Source organism: Macrobrachium nipponense, chromosome 11 (assembly GCF_015104395.2).
Source record: "Macrobrachium nipponense isolate FS-2020 chromosome 11, ASM1510439v2, whole genome shotgun sequence".
In the NCBI taxonomy this organism is placed as follows: domain Eukaryota; kingdom Metazoa; phylum Arthropoda; class Malacostraca; order Decapoda; family Palaemonidae; genus Macrobrachium; species Macrobrachium nipponense.
Window position 1 is genome coordinate 18297843 of NC_061087.1, and position 16182 is coordinate 18314024.

Genomic DNA, 16182 nt, shown 5'->3' on the forward strand with positions numbered 1-16182 from the left:
TCAAATGTATTGTAATATTACTCTCTTTTTGAACACACACACACACACACACCACACACACACACACACACACACGGCGTAAAATTAATCACGCGACTACCTACCTCATTCTGATATAATGGGAGAGGATATTTATTTAGTTTTTCTCTACTAGTGTATAAAATTATGTACACACTGACAAATTTAACCATAAACTACAGTTGTTATAAACACACACACACACACAGTCGATAGGCATGGCGTTTTACTATACAGTTATAACGGTACCCTCAGCATTTGCCTTCATACTAATGAAGCGCCACAATGTCACACTTACAATTAACAAAGGTCTTTCATGCGCTTTGTTTTCATTTTCATAACTTGTTTTTTGTACTTATGGGTTTTGAAATGCAGATCAATTTTCCCTTATTATTCATCTTTTTTTTATTTTCATGTGTATCCTATGTCACTGAATACAATAAAATAATTTTGTTTTATTTTTACTAAGTTTTTTCTTTATTTGGAAGCATGTTCTGAAATAATGATACTAATATCATTTCCACTCTTCTCCCTACTTATAATTGTAATTATTGCTACCCGCGGATAAGCCAACATTCCCCTACTCTATCTTTCATGCGTATCCTTTGTCACTGAATACAATAAAATAATTTCGTTTTATTTCTAATAAGCTGTTTTCTTTATTTGAAAGCATTTTCTGCAATAATGATAATAATATAATTTCCATTCTTCTTCCTACCTAGAATAAGCCAGCATTCTCCTACTCTATCTTTCCAACCTCCAACATACTGACTGATCCGGTGTCCCAGGAATCTGGAGGGTCTGACTTCATTTTCTCAAACAGATCCTGTGTGAATTTCCCACAATGACCCTCTAGTGTTTATCTTCTCCTCGCGAGAGGGTTCCGCGAGGAAGGCCTTGTTACGAGGATGCTAAACAGCTCACGAAAGCCACTGGGCAAACAGAGATTATAGCTCCTGCCTGCTCAGGAGATGAAGGCTGGTGAAAAGAGATCAAACATCTGGAGGATTACGATTAGGATGAGCTGTCGTCGAGCTGGGGGTTTTAGCTGTTATAGGACGGTATAGGATGGCGAAGCTAAGGTCTATCCAAGTAGGCAGTAAGTTCTTATAATCCTTCGTCCTTCCCCCGCCCCCTTCTAAGCCTTTTCGCTTTCTCCACCGGAGAGGTTTTTATTTGCTCAGAACGTCGCATTTGTTTTGCCCTGTTTTTGCTTCTTTGTAAGGTTGTCAGTGTGGGCACAGGAATTACCGCGGAATTTTCTTTTGTACTCCACAATAATTTTTTCTTTTTATTTTTAAGTATCCCAGACTGAATAGGTTCTTATAAAAATGTCAACAAAAGTCAGAGAGAGAGAGAGAGAGAGAGAGAGAGAGAGAGAGAGAGAGAGAGAGAGAGAGAATGGAATGGAATATAGTTTAGGCCGAAGGCCAAGCACTGTGACCTATGAGGTCATTCAGCGCTGGAAAGGAAACTAAGACTAATGGGTTTGAAAGGTTTAACTTGAGGAAAACCTCGCAGAAGCACTCTGATATAACTGTTATGAGAGGGTGGATAGCAAGATGGAAGAAAGATAATATAATTAGAGGTAGTGCAAAAGGAACGAAAAGGGTTGCAGCTAGGGGCCGAAGGGACACTGCAAAGAACCATTAATGCCTACAGTGCAACCCATAAGTGCACTGATGACACTTCCTCCCTGCAGAGAGAGAGAGAGAGAGAGAGTTGTAAGGACTTCATTTGAAACGCTGTTTACCAAGTTAAAATGTTGTACAAAGAATGCAGAAGCAATGTGTAATAGCATTATTACTGCAAATTTCCCTAGGAACTTTCGATTATAAGTACCTGTAATAAATCTATTATTTAATTAAAAATGTTGTATCTTGGCAGCCGAGCATTAGGAACGTGCTAAAAGAATGGAAACTGAACAAGATACTTTCATAATGAAGGAATAAAACAAGACAATTTTGGTATTTTTGGTATAACAAAACGATGCCACAGGAGCCATACCCCTGCTGGCATAGGCCAGATTAATCTAAAGACAAACACTCCGAAACAGTAACGTCTTAAGTAGAGGACATGGAATCCACGTGATATGTTTAAAACAAAATGATTGTCTACTGTGACAAAGCCATTTAATCACAACAGCCATCTCCGGATAAATGACGTGTGACTTTTAAGTGTGTTTACGAATGTTGATACACATTCAGTCACACACTACATACATAACAAGACTTGTAATTAATGCTCTCTCTCTCTCTCCGTATATATATATATATATAATATATAATATATATATACTATATATATATATATATAATTTGTAGCTTGAATTGATATATATATATATATGTATATATATATACATATATATATATATATATATAGATATAAATATATATATTATACATCATATATATATACACACACACAATATATATATATATATATATATATATATATATATATATATATAGGCAGTTACAGAAAAAACAAAAACAAAAAAAAAAAAATAGAGAAATAGAGAGAGAGAGAGAGAGAGAGAGAGAGAGAGAGAGAGAGAGAGAGAGAGTAGAGAGAGAAAAACCATTTTTAAAAAAAGTTTTCTTTACGCAAATGGATATTTTCATAAGCAGTAGTTTTTTTGTGTTTTTTTTTAATCTTCCTAAACCTACTTTACATCCTGTAAGCTTCAAAGTATTATTTTAGTGTTCACCATTAATCTCATCCAAAATTTAACCAATGCACAAACAGATACACAAACAATATGGCGCAAGCTCTATCGAAAGACATTAACATATCACTTCGTTAGAAAATTATATCTGTACCTCATTCACAAGCGTCAACTTCACCTTCAAATTTCTCTCCGTAGGAATTTTTATTTCGACGGAACGCCCCCCTTTTAATCCTATATTCCCAGAGAGAGAAAAAACGGAAGATAAGAAAGAAGCGAAAACCTAAATACGAATAAGTAATCCGAATTGAGACTCAGCTTATTAAAGTTCTCCTACAAAAAGGATACAAGACGGTTCCCAATTGAATTTACACAGGATGAAGTCATTTCCATAATGCTTAATTTTGTTTTTTCGGCTTTTTTATTATTTCTCTCTCTCTCTCTCTCTCTCTCTCTCTCTCTCTCTCTCTCTCTCTCTCTCTCAGAGGCTTCACTCTCATTCTCATTTGAAAGTCTGATTGAAGTTTATTGGTGAGACGTGTTGAAACGATAAAAAAATCTCTCTCTCTTTCTCTTTCTGAGTGTGTGTGTGTGTACTCTTATTCCTTCAACATAAGAATAAGTGGTCTATCTGTCTTTTGAAACAAGGAAGCAATGTTATGAATTTCATATCAGACAAAATAATAATATTATATATATATATATATATATATATATATATATATATATATATATATATATATATCGAGCAACAAATGTCCTTTAATATCTAATTCGCTCTACCTCGAATTAATATATTTTCATATATGCTTAACAGAAGGGGAATTTTTAGGCGATAAGAGACTTGTCGGCTCCCGGGCGCGAACCATCGAAACCAAACAAATCCAAGACGACAGTGAAGCTAAACCCACACCGCCACCGCAAGAGGCTGTAAGTTTATGCCGTCTCTCGCCTACAAATACCTGTCGCTCTCAGGTATTCGTAGTTTGGAGACTGCATCAACCCACCTCGACCTCGGTAACGTTGTAGTGCTTTTGACAGCACGGTAATGAGATATGACTCATATACATATATATATATATATATATATATATATATATATATATATATATATATATATATACATTAGACATTAGATGTGTGTTTGTCAAATACAAAATCTTTCGTCACGTAATAAAAGGGCAGTACATAATTTTTCTTTAATGACGCATCAGTTACGTCTTGAAGATTTTAATTAATTTTAGATAGCGTTCTACGCCAATATAAAAACAAATTTCATGCCTTTAGGTAAGAGAACAGAGAGAGAGAGAGAGAGAGAGAGAGAGAGAGAGAGAAGAGAGAGAGAGAGAGAGATGTCGCATGTTTTACCGGTTAGGAAAACTTACAATGTTCCTTTCTTTGAAAAAGGTGTCATTACGCCTAAACTATCCAACATAATTTGATAAAGAAAAAAAAGGGAAATTGACTTCCCCCGCCTCCGTCGTGTAAACTCATTTCTCTAAATTAACAGCTTCCCCGCTTAAGAAAAGGCATCACTGAATTGAGATATATGGAGAGATATTCGATTAAAAATAAAGTTAAGTACATTTAGTTTAACCAGACCACTGAGCTGATTAAGAGCTCTCCTAGGGCTGGCCTGGAGGATTACAAATTTATTTACGTGGCTAGGAACCAGTTGGTTACTTAGCAACGGGACCTACAGCTTATTGTGGGATCCTAACCATATTATATCGAGTAATGAATGTCTAATTACCAGAAATAAATACCTCTGGTGCCGCATTGGTGGCAGCGGGGAGCGAACTCGGGATACCAGACTGATAGGCGAGTACGATACCCACATGTTCCATGAGGACCGATATTCGATCAAATAGACCCATCGGATGCAAACCAAAAAGAGGCAATTTTAGGATAAAGAAAATAAAAACAAAATGACTACATGACACGCAATTGCATCGAAATTCCATGGGCGATGACTTTCATTATTGGTATTTTTCGTCAGGCCCTAATAGGTGTAAGATCTGATCGAAAGACATGTTACAGTAAAGGCACTTTTATAAGAGATTATAAAAATTAACCTTCTCTTTTGCCCAGATTTTACACCAATGTCGGTCTGATCCGCCCAGCACCCCCATAAAAAGAAACACTGTTAACTAAATGTAGCGGCGATATCGACCAGTTTTCATAACAAACTCAGCTGTCATGAATTTTAATTGACTCGGTCTATGTATATAAACTTCACCATAGTCTCTCTGCCCTGACGATCATAAAGTACCAAAATGCACTAACACATATTAAGAGCGAAAGCTTACTGGAGATTATTCGAATTCGCGGAGAATAATAATAATAAGAATAATAATAATAATAATAATAATAATAATAATAATAATAATAATAATAATAATAATAATAATAATAATAATAATCTTTTGATAGAGTCAAAAACATAAAATTTCTGCTTTGACAGAACTGTGAAAAACCAAAAGGTATGCAATATCTTTTCAAAAATATTTTGCTAATGTTTCCCATCAGACACCATCTATGCAAATCCAAGGCGGCGCACACGGATATATACGTATTTCCGAAAAAACCGAGCCATCTACATTTTTCCTAAAATGCGCATGCATATGCATAGCTACTACATTTTAAGAGGACATACAAATAAAAGAAAAATGAGGCCACGTGTCTCAGCGTAGACAGACATGCATACATATATGGATATATGTCGGTGATGTATATACATATCAATGGCAGAGTATGCATATCAAATATCAGACCGCAGGGGGGTTTCACATCCCAAACGCGAGAGGCTGCAATCGAAAATCGCCAGCTTTGAAGTTAATGGCGAGTTTCTCTAACGGGATTAGCTGAGCCGTTAAAGGAGTTATATATTGAACGTTATTTCGAGTCATACCTTTCGCTATTGCATTCAACTGCACGTATTCCCCCTCGAATTCGGTATAAAATAAATAACCTCTCATTAAATAATAAACAACCAACTATAGGTAGTATCACACGGGTGGGCTGACATACTCTTGTCATACATGGTCTCTAATGAAGCAAGAGCCCGTGCAGGCTCAATGCAAGCTTGATGACTTAAAAGGATAAACTGGAGTAACAACAATCAAAATCAACGACAGCAACGAAAACAATACGATGACAAATTTTTTTACTTTATAAAGACCGTTGTACGGCCGAACCAGTGAACTTAACCTGCCCAGACCTGACGGGAGAAAAGTGAAGTAAAAAAATTTTTGTAAAAAATTTTGTTTTAACACAAAAAGAAGGATGGACGATTATGAGACTGAAAAAACAGAAAAAGAAGAATTCCAAAAACTGGGAGTAAGCTAAGGCAAAGAACGGGGGTCGGCATGTATTACCAGGGACTGTGTTGATTTCTCATTAACGAAAACAAACAAATAAATAAAAAAAAAAAAAAAAAAATAAATAAATAAATAAATAAATAAATAAATAAATAAATAAATAAAGAAACAAATAGATAAATAAATATGAAATACTTCTAAAAGATACATAAATGAATAAATGAAAAAAAAATAAACTAAATTTACGTAACAAATTACACTGCGCCCATGTTCATAACATAGATATTCAGCTATAAAAATGCACTATAATTTAACTCATGAAAATGTAAGCTCACAATATATAGTCAAGCACCAATGTAAGAACGTGATAGGACCAATTAGGTAAGCTAACACTGGGTATTCGACAAATAATAAGAAGCGAGGTGAACATTATCTATCTATCTATCTATCCTACCTATCTATCTATCTATATATATATATATATATATATATATATATCATATATATATATACTATATAATATATATATATACATATATACAATATATTGTATTATATATACATATGATATATATATATATATATATATATATATATATATATATATATATATATATATTATATATATGTGTGTGTGTGTGTGTGTGTGTGTGTCGCGCGCGCGCGCGCGAGGGGGTATGGGGGAATGTGCGTGTCTCTGTAATACCAACAATGATCTCCTAACTTCTCGATTTCTTCACACTTTTTTTCTTGATGAAATCGGGGAGTTAAGAGATCACTGAAGCTATAACAAATGCATATATCTCTGGTAAAAAATAAATAAATAAATAAAAAAAAAGTGACCAGCAAATCCTCTCTCGCTCCTTCTCTATCACACTATATCTCCTTGAATAATAGAGAGAGGAGAGAGAGAGAGAGAGAGAGAGAGAGAGAGAGAGAGAGAGAGAGATGCGGATGCTGCTAAACGGTGAGAAAATCGCACTGCTTCTCCTCTTCAGGACAAATTTCTGTCCTGAGAAAAATATTGACACAGTAGGTAGCCAGAGTACCCAGAATTGAATGACCCTCTTCTGCTTGCTCATCTCCCGGCGGTAATGACGTGTACTGGGAAATGAAATGACGTGGGACAGAAAGCTCTCTTACTCATCTCCACTCACTTCACTAAGAAAGACAAACCAAAAAGAAAAAAAATGAAAAAGAACGAAACTCTGACATTACCATAACATCATATTGTGTCATCGCCTCTTTTCAAAGCCCTAAAAGGAGTGTGGTCCCATCCCCACTTTCTCTTTCATTTTAAGTAAACGCTAAGCAAACGCCTTTTGTTTGCTCGCTCGGGAACATTTTTGTGCGAGTGGGTTATTGACGAAATTTCACACTGAATCAACAGGGGGCCTTGTATAAACCCATCCAAGGGGGGTGTGCGGCGATATGTATTTATTCAGCTTCCCTCTTCCTTTTTCCTCGCTTCCTTATCGCGGGGAGATAGAAGAAGAAAAGGACAAACAGAGAGAGAAAAGAGAGAGAGAGAGAGAGATAGAGATGCGCTACAGCGAGAAAAATGGGTATTTATTGATTACCAAATACCCATAGCCTCTTCCCTGTTTTACCTCATCAAGATGAACTGACAGACAGCCAAAAAGATAGTTTTTCTTGTTTCTTTGGATCATAAGAGAGAATAAAGGATAGAGAAAAATGAAAGAAAGAGAACTGAGAAAGCTTTCAGAGACCTACCTCTCTCTCTCTCTCTCTCTCTCTCCATTGTCGGCCGCCTAACCACTCTTAACTCAAGAGCTTTTACCACTCGGAAATATGTATACATTGGGAGAACAAATTTAGCCTAAGTGTTCGGTTATTACCCCAGAGAACTGGAGGCCCGTAATGCCTTTGAGAGATTTTTCGCCATTCTGGAGATCTCGCTAAGCGGATATGATGAAGTCCCTGCCCCACAAACCCACCAACATGCTCCATCCGCATCATCTCTTGCACCAACCAATCCCCCACCCCCTCCAACCACTCAACATCCCCCATCGGTCCTCCATCCCACCCTTGTTGAGAACGCTTCCCTTATCCCAATTCCCGCTGAAATTCTCAACTCCTCCATCTCCTCCTCCTCCTCCTCCTCCTCCTCCTCCTCTTTCGTTATCACGAGATGATTCATTAGCTAAGCAATTTTCATTTCGTTACTTTACCTCCCTCTTTTCTTGTTCTTCTTCCTTCCTTCATTTCCTATCCTCCGCCATTCCAATCCCTTTTTCCTCCTCCTCCTCCTCCACTTGCCCTTCCTACTCCTACCTCCTCCTCCTCCTCTTCCTCCTTCCTCCTCGTCCTCCCCTTCCTCTCCCTCCTCCATCTCCTCCTCCTCCTCCTCCTCTTTCCTTATCACGAGATGATTCATAGCAATTTTCATTTCATGTACTTTACCTCCTCCTCTTTCCTCTTCCTCTTCATTTTCCTCCTCCTCCTCTTCATTGTCCTCCTCCTCCTCTTCATTTTCCTCCTCCTCCTCTTCATTTTCCTCCCCCGCCTCCTCGTCCTCCTCCTCCCTCATCCTCTTCCTCTCCCTCCTCCTCCTTCTCCTCCTCTTCCCTTATCACGAGACGATTCATAGCAATTGTCATTTCGTGTACTGCTTTACCTCTATCCTCTCCTTCTCCTCCCTCCTCCTCCTCCTCCTATTCTTTCCTGATCACGAGATGATTCATAGCCAATTTTCCGTTTCGTGTACTTTACCTCCTCCTCCTCCTCCTTCTCCTCCTCATCTTCCTCTTCCTCTTCATCTTCCTACCTTCCTCTTTTCCTCTCCCTCTTCCTTTCCTCCTCCTCCTCCTCCTCCATCCTCCATCCTCCTCTCTCCTTCCCTCCTCCCATCCTCCTCCTCCTTCCCCTCCCGCCTCCTATTCTTTCCTGATCACGAGATGATTCATAGCAATTTTCCTTTCGTGTACTTTACCTCCTCCTCTTTCGGATCAAGGATGATCATCTTTTGAAAAAGTAAAAGGGAGCATGGAAAATAAAAAATTACAGGCCTTGTAAGCGCATCTCTAAATAGAAAAGTCATTCTAAGCAACTTTATATGAAGTCGGACGAAAAGAAATCCGATCTACTTTCTTTTTTCTCCTTGGAAAAAGAGAAGCTCCAGCGCCGATGATGAGAATGGAAGCGCTTTTCCAGGGAGCTTTTCCAGGGAGCCATCCAATAAAGCTCGGCTGGAGCAGCCATCATCTTCTCTACTTGAAGTGATACTTCTCCGAAGATCAGTCTTGAGTTATTCATCTCTATTGCGTAAGTTTCGTCTCCCAATTACGTAAGGATGCTGCCATAGGGACTGACGTCGACCCGAATTCATTTAGGCAAAAGAGGGATGATTCTTATATCTGTCTAAGTACTTTCCAAATTCAAAGTAGTACAATATTTATCAATGGCACTTTTGACACTAAAATATGAGTGTAGGAGATAGACACGATGAAAAGGAAGAAGGAAGGAACCTAAACGATAATAATGTATCACAAATTATTTTTTTTCAAAATAAAGAAAGAAAAAAATCTTTCATCGCTTGAGAAAGCCTGTCACATTATAAATCTTACGAATGTGATCTGCGTAAAAGAAAAGTAAGTTCCATACTTCATCGTAATATGGAAATTAGGGCAGTACAGAACGAATACACACACAAACTGTTAGAAATAAAACATTTATTCCCTTTGTAATCACACCTACGACTATTTGTTGATGTACTTTCAATAATCTGAACAATACAAGAATTTGTTTTCTACTCTCTTTCTAATGGGAAAATTCTGTCCTCCATTCAATATATAAATTCTTTGTATAATTTATGTACACATGAGAAGAGAAGTTGCATAAAATTTTAAACAGATTATTACATTTTAGTGAAAGTGCCTTTTTTTTATAAACACGGAAAATATGTACAGATATATCGATACACATAACAGTTTAAAAACCTATATTAGTTCCACATACACACATACACACACACACACACACACACACGCATACCAAAAACTATGTATAAAATTCATCAGCCTCTTTTTAACGAATCCCCCAAAATAAAACGTAAAACTCAAACATACGGAATTATAGATATACAAATTTCTAGGTCTAAAAATATACATGCGAACATCAAAAAAAAGCGAAGTTTACTTTTGCTCAAAAGCTTAAACTACGTTTCAAGGAATAAATCTACATACTAAGTAAATTCTCCAACGCTACAACATTGTTCTGTATTTTTAATAATCCACAACGTTGTCATAACAAAAAAAAAAAAAAAACTATTCATAAAATATATACCTAACATTTGTAGCTTTCAAATCTGCTTCTCCCACTTAATTTCTGAAAAAAATAAAAAAAATAATCAATAGTAATTAATCATTCGAGATATACACAAGGGAGATTAGTCTTTAAATCCGATTCGAGTGGGGCAAAAAATGGGGGGGGGTTTCCCTATGTGAGTATAATGTCATTCAAATCCTATCTGTGTAGATGCAAATCAACGTATTAATATTCATATGCATAACAAAACAAGGGTATTACGGCGTGTTTCCCATTTATATATGGGGGGGGGGGGTGCGGGGGGAGGGAGCGAAGGTGCTGTGAATGAAAAATTCAATTTTTCTATTTTGGCGTCTTTTTCTGGTTGATGGATTTACTTTGCAATGAAGCTGCCGGTCGGAGGGTATAATAATATACTATATATAGATATATATATATATATATATATATATATATTATATATATATATATATTTTTATTATATATATATATATATATATTATAATATATACTATATATATATTATATAGAATATATATACATATATATATATATATATATATAATATGATATATATATATATATATTCCGTCTTCTGCTAACACAAATTTCGGATTATTTCGGGGGGGATTTCGCCACGAAGTAGTGCTTAGTTGGTTCTCCCAAGTCAAAATCGGGATCATAAAGTCTCATTACTCGGTCGAAAACGCTGCCAAATTTCCTGGAATGACAGCCAAACCAACGGGGGCATATTATGAAGGCATATATATGCTCGCTACGACGTACATTCACGACATAAAGCTCATTCACAAGGAAAACACGTCCTCATTCTGCCATTATTTAAAAAAGAAAGGGAGGAGTAGGTGCGCACGAGTCGAAAAATAGCTTTTATGGACTTTTCCTCAAAATATCATCGATTGTTTACGGAATTTTCCTTTACTGTGAAATTAATTGAAACTGTGATGGCATTGGTAACTATTCTACTGAAATAGCTCCTCGGAATTTTCCTCAAAATATCATCAGCTGTTCAATGAGTTTTCCTTCAGTGTGAAGCTAATATTAGCTATAATGGCAATGATAACTATTCTACTAAAATAGTTTTATGGACTTTTCCTCCAAACTATCACCAGTTGTTAACTGAGTTTTCCTTCAGTATGAAATAATTTGTCACCATGATGTCAATGATAACTATTCTTTTGAAATAGTTTTGAGGACATTTCCTCAAACTACTGATGATTATGAAAATAATAATAATAATAATACTAGCAAAGACATAATGATAATAATAATAATAATAATAATAATAATAATAATAATAAATAAAATAATAATAATAATAATAATAATAAACCCTGAATCAAACCCTAAAGTTTTATGGACTTTTTCCCTCCAAAACAAACTACTGATGAAAATTATGCATTTAAATAATAAAAATCAATAATAACAATAATAAACATAGCAAAGCCAGGATCAGAAATTCATAATAATAATAATAATAATAATACTAATAATAAACCCTGGATCAAACCCAATAGTTTTAAGGACTTTTCTTCAAACTACTGATGATTATGAAAATAATAATAATCTTAGCAAAGCCAGGATCATAATAATGATAATAACAACAACAAACCCTGAATCAAACACAGTCGACAACCCACTCGGAGCAATCGCGGTGTGAAACGAGCGGAACTAATCGAAAGTTTTGGCTGAATCTAAAAGACCCATCATCAGGCCTCCCAGAACCTACCTACCCAATAACCACCCCCCCACCCCCACCCGAACCCCAGGCTCTTCCCCTTCGAGTCCTCATCCTCTTCCCCCCGTTCGATTTCTCCACCACCTTACTTGCTTCCCTCTGCATTTCTCTTCCTCTCGCGGACCTATTCTACCGAACCAATCGCCTTCTCTTTCGGTTCAAAACACCGGCGACCACCTGCGGTCTCCACCTGTCGTCCTCAAACAGTGGGCAAATTGCTGCAAACATACTCACTCTGTCGGGGTCGCCGGAGGAGCTGCGTTTGGCAGTCACAGAGGAGGCTCAGTAGTAAAAGAGGGCTGTTACCTCACCATTCTCTCGTTTCTTTGCTTCCTTCTTTTTCACAATTTCTTTCTGAATCTCACGTGCAAGAGATAACCATTCTCGTTATTGTCGGTGTTGAATTTCTTGAATCAGATTTGCATCTACAAGCCCTCTAAAGCTTTTAATTGCAAATAAAGTTCCAAAGGTTTGCAATTAAAACATGGGAGTGACCTATTTATGTATTTCATGTAGAATGTAATGTTCGTAAGCACCTCGGAATCAGTATCCGCTCTATCACTCCATATGAATTTTTCTGTTCGTGTACAGCGTAGGTGAAGCTGTTACTATTACTACTACTACACTACTACTACTACTACTACTACTACTATTACTACTAATAATAATAATTCAAGTTCCAGCAACCAATAAGATGATCATGGTAAATTTGAATTGATATTAGTTTTTTCCCTTAAAACTAATTAGTGCCAGCGGACATGAAAAAAAAAAAAACTTCGCAAGAATGCTGTGCAGTTTAGTAAAAAAAAAAAAAAAAAAAAAAAAAAAAAAAAAAAAAAAAAAAAAAAAAAAAAAAAAAAAAAAAAAAAAAAAAAAAACTTAGAAACACCAGTTTTTTCACTCAATGGGTTCGTTGTAGATAAAGAAGCCGCAGAGGAAGCGCAAGTGACTTCTGTCTTGTTTTCCAAAGAAACCGCTAGCTAGGACATGGAACAAGGAATAAAATTCATTTGCCTCCTAATACAATTGAGGGACCAGCAGGGGTCTTACGATTAAGCTAAACGATCAAACTTTTTGTTTGCAACATTTTGCGCGGTAGAATTTGTCACCTGTTTATAGCCGCCATCATATGCACTCTAGGCGATCACTTTTTTTACCGCAGTACTAAAAATTGTCTAAACTGATGCACAATTTCTAAAGAAAATTATAGATACACGAAAAATTGCGCCAAAAATGTTGGTGTTCTGGGGACCACACTGACGAGTGCGTTTTTCAGTGTAGTTAATATTTAGCATTCGCGATAGCAATCGGCGAACTTTCTCTAAATGGCTATCAACGGTTGTTTCATTAGCAAGTCTGCTCGAGTTTTTGCAGAGTGGACCTCATTAAGATTGACTGTTGCTGTCTTCGGTGCAAGAGTTATTAGGGTAGAGGCACCAAACGTTTTGAAACAAGCACGCAAACACACACACAAACACGCACACACAGGTGCACAAACTTGATTGTTACTTCATCAAATTACTCTTCATATTGATGACATATTCCCATTATGTCCTTTACATTTTCCCACTCATTCTAAACCTTTTGAGAGTTTAAACCAGAAATATTTTAATTTTTGGGTTTGAAAACGATACTTGATACAAAACGAATCAGACATTGGTGGGTTGGTGAAGGGCATCATTGCATATCTATTTATAACTCTGCCATACAATTTCTATAACAGCTTTCTGTTGCTATAGTGGGAATCTAGCTAAAAGAGGACGCTGGTTTCAGTAATGTTCGGAGTCTTAATTTCTAATGAAACAACAAAACACATATTTGCGGCAGTACCTGATTTTTCCACTACCATATCATTATAAATCATACTAGGGCTGTCGACCACGAGCCCTGTCCATTCCACTCTTTCTGCGCAAAGAGCGAAAAGTAAACCGAAGGCAATAAGTGGAGTGTGGATCATAATGACATTCTAATTCAGATGGAAGAACAAATACGCCTCCAGCTTAGGTATATATGAGTTGAAACGCATTTCTGATGTTCAAAGAGCATCAGAGAGCATCAGTCCTAGCACAGGATCATGAAATATGTATATATCCTTTGGAGTGAGGGCGAGAGGGAGGAGAGGAGGAGGAGGAGGAGCGGAGGAGGAGGAGAGGGGAGGAAGAAGGGGGGGAAGGGGGGAGGTGGACGGGGGTGGGGAGGGGGTGGGGGTGGGGGGGTAGGGGGAGAAGAAGGCCCACACTCCACTCTCAGGCATCATGAATTGCAGAGGCCCCTGCCCTAAAGCTTAACGACTTGCAAAGTATGTAGAGGGCGAATTAATTCCACCATCCGCGTACAGAACGCGTAACTCAAACGGAAATATGCATGGCCCAGGTGGAATTGAATTACGTCCATCTTTTAATGATTGGGCGGACTAATGCATGAGTCGTGCTCTTGTAAATTAGCTTAGAGCTGCTCGTGCTGCATCTGCTGTCGACGGCGCCATTCCTAAAACAGAGGAGCTAAGTTCACTCTATATATATATCTAATTATATCAAACGTGCGCTGAGTGGGTTTATTATGCAGATTAATGCATTATTATACCCGTGTATTTCGTGCCTATCGCTATAAACATATTTGGTCCATTATTTATATTAAAAAAAATTGTATGGTACAAAATTAGCCGTAAAATGTCCCATTAATGTTATGTACATACTGTCTGTACAGTCACGATTATTATCATTGTTGTTAATAAAGTAAATGAAGAACGTAACTACATTGCTTCGCTGTCCAAATATATCTGAATCAGAAAACAATCGGGAGTTTAATTTTAATAAATACTGGTTGCTATTTTCATTATTTCTTTGACCAACTAACAAACACCATATCTGTCCAATTAAAAATGAAAGCAATATTTAAGTAATTTTTGCAAGTATATCGCACTTGCAATAGTAAAGAATAGGATGTCATGTAGCTCAGGATTCCCTGCTCAAGATTTTGGAGTCTATTTTCTGTAGACTATCTGAGTTAAAAGATACAAAAACTTACGCATTGCATACTATGTAAAATAATTTCGTTCATAACACTCTAGTGCGTCAATCAACGCTTCCTAATATTTGTTCTCAAGTCTCGCCAGCACTCAGTTAAGGATTTTAATCAAGTTCTCACCATGAAAATATTTCGCGTATTTACACTTTTATTCAAATCTCTCTTGGTTTAGATTGAACCGAATTTGTGCCAGCAAGAGTAATGAAGGAGATAAAAGGCATATTTGGAACCAACAAAGACGATGAATGTTTCGTACCTGTTAATCTACATATCTGGAAATTTTTGGTTATCTCTTGTTTTTACTGTTATTCTTCAAAAATATATATATTGGCACGTATATTATAAATAAGTAAATAAATATATGTAAGTATATATATATATGGGTGTTTGTCTGTGAGCATAAGTGTGTGTGTGTGTATTAATGTAATTTACTAAAGAGAAAATATTTTAAATAATTGCCCTAAGAGCCGACAAAGACGTTTATTCATGTGCCGTTAGTCTTCCCGAAATAGCATACCATCCTAAGATTCTAAAGACTTAGTTGAAAAAAATATTGATATTATTTTTCCCATTTATCCCCATCGGTATCCTTAAGCTAAGGGGCCCGTTGCCTTGATGCATCTTCGCCAACTATTCCTACCGAAAGCATCTTCCACTAAAACATTCTTCTCCAAAACTTCAAATTCTCCTATCATTTTCAATGCAGCTAATCCTCTGGAATCCTCTTGACCTTCAACCACCATCAAGACTCATTTTCCCTTCCCCTGCTTCCTACTCATTCATCTTTACTACATCGCCAAACCATCTCCCATTTCGACTATCTAACTGTATCACTAAACTCAACCACCACATAGATGGCTAATTTCTTCATTTTCCAGACTCTGTCAAAGTGAGATCCCCAAAATTGCCATGTACATCTTCAACAACAAAAGCAAATTCAAGTCAGGGAGCTTCATTCTCTACAATAATCATACAGCCAGACAAATTCTCGTCCGGGACCCTAAATTCTGCCCCGAGTAATCAGAAAAATAAGGAATGCTATCATTATTACGATGTTTCAATTCTAAAGAATAATTTTCGAAGGCTTTTTCTTCAAAGAATCA

General features: G+C 36.7%; 1 protein-coding gene across 1 annotated transcript in view; it reads left to right on the forward strand.

Moving 5' to 3' along the window:
- The window catches only part of LOC135214106 (histone H3.v1-like), a 149374-nt gene extending 141209 nt beyond the window's left edge, over positions 1 to 8165 (forward strand). The window contains exon 3 of the mRNA XM_064248229.1: positions 7874 to 8165. Coding sequence (XP_064104299.1) covers positions 7874 to 8165 — 292 coding nt within the window. The remainder of the gene's footprint in view (positions 1 to 7873) is intronic.
- Positions 8166 to 16182: the final 8017 nt, after the last annotated feature.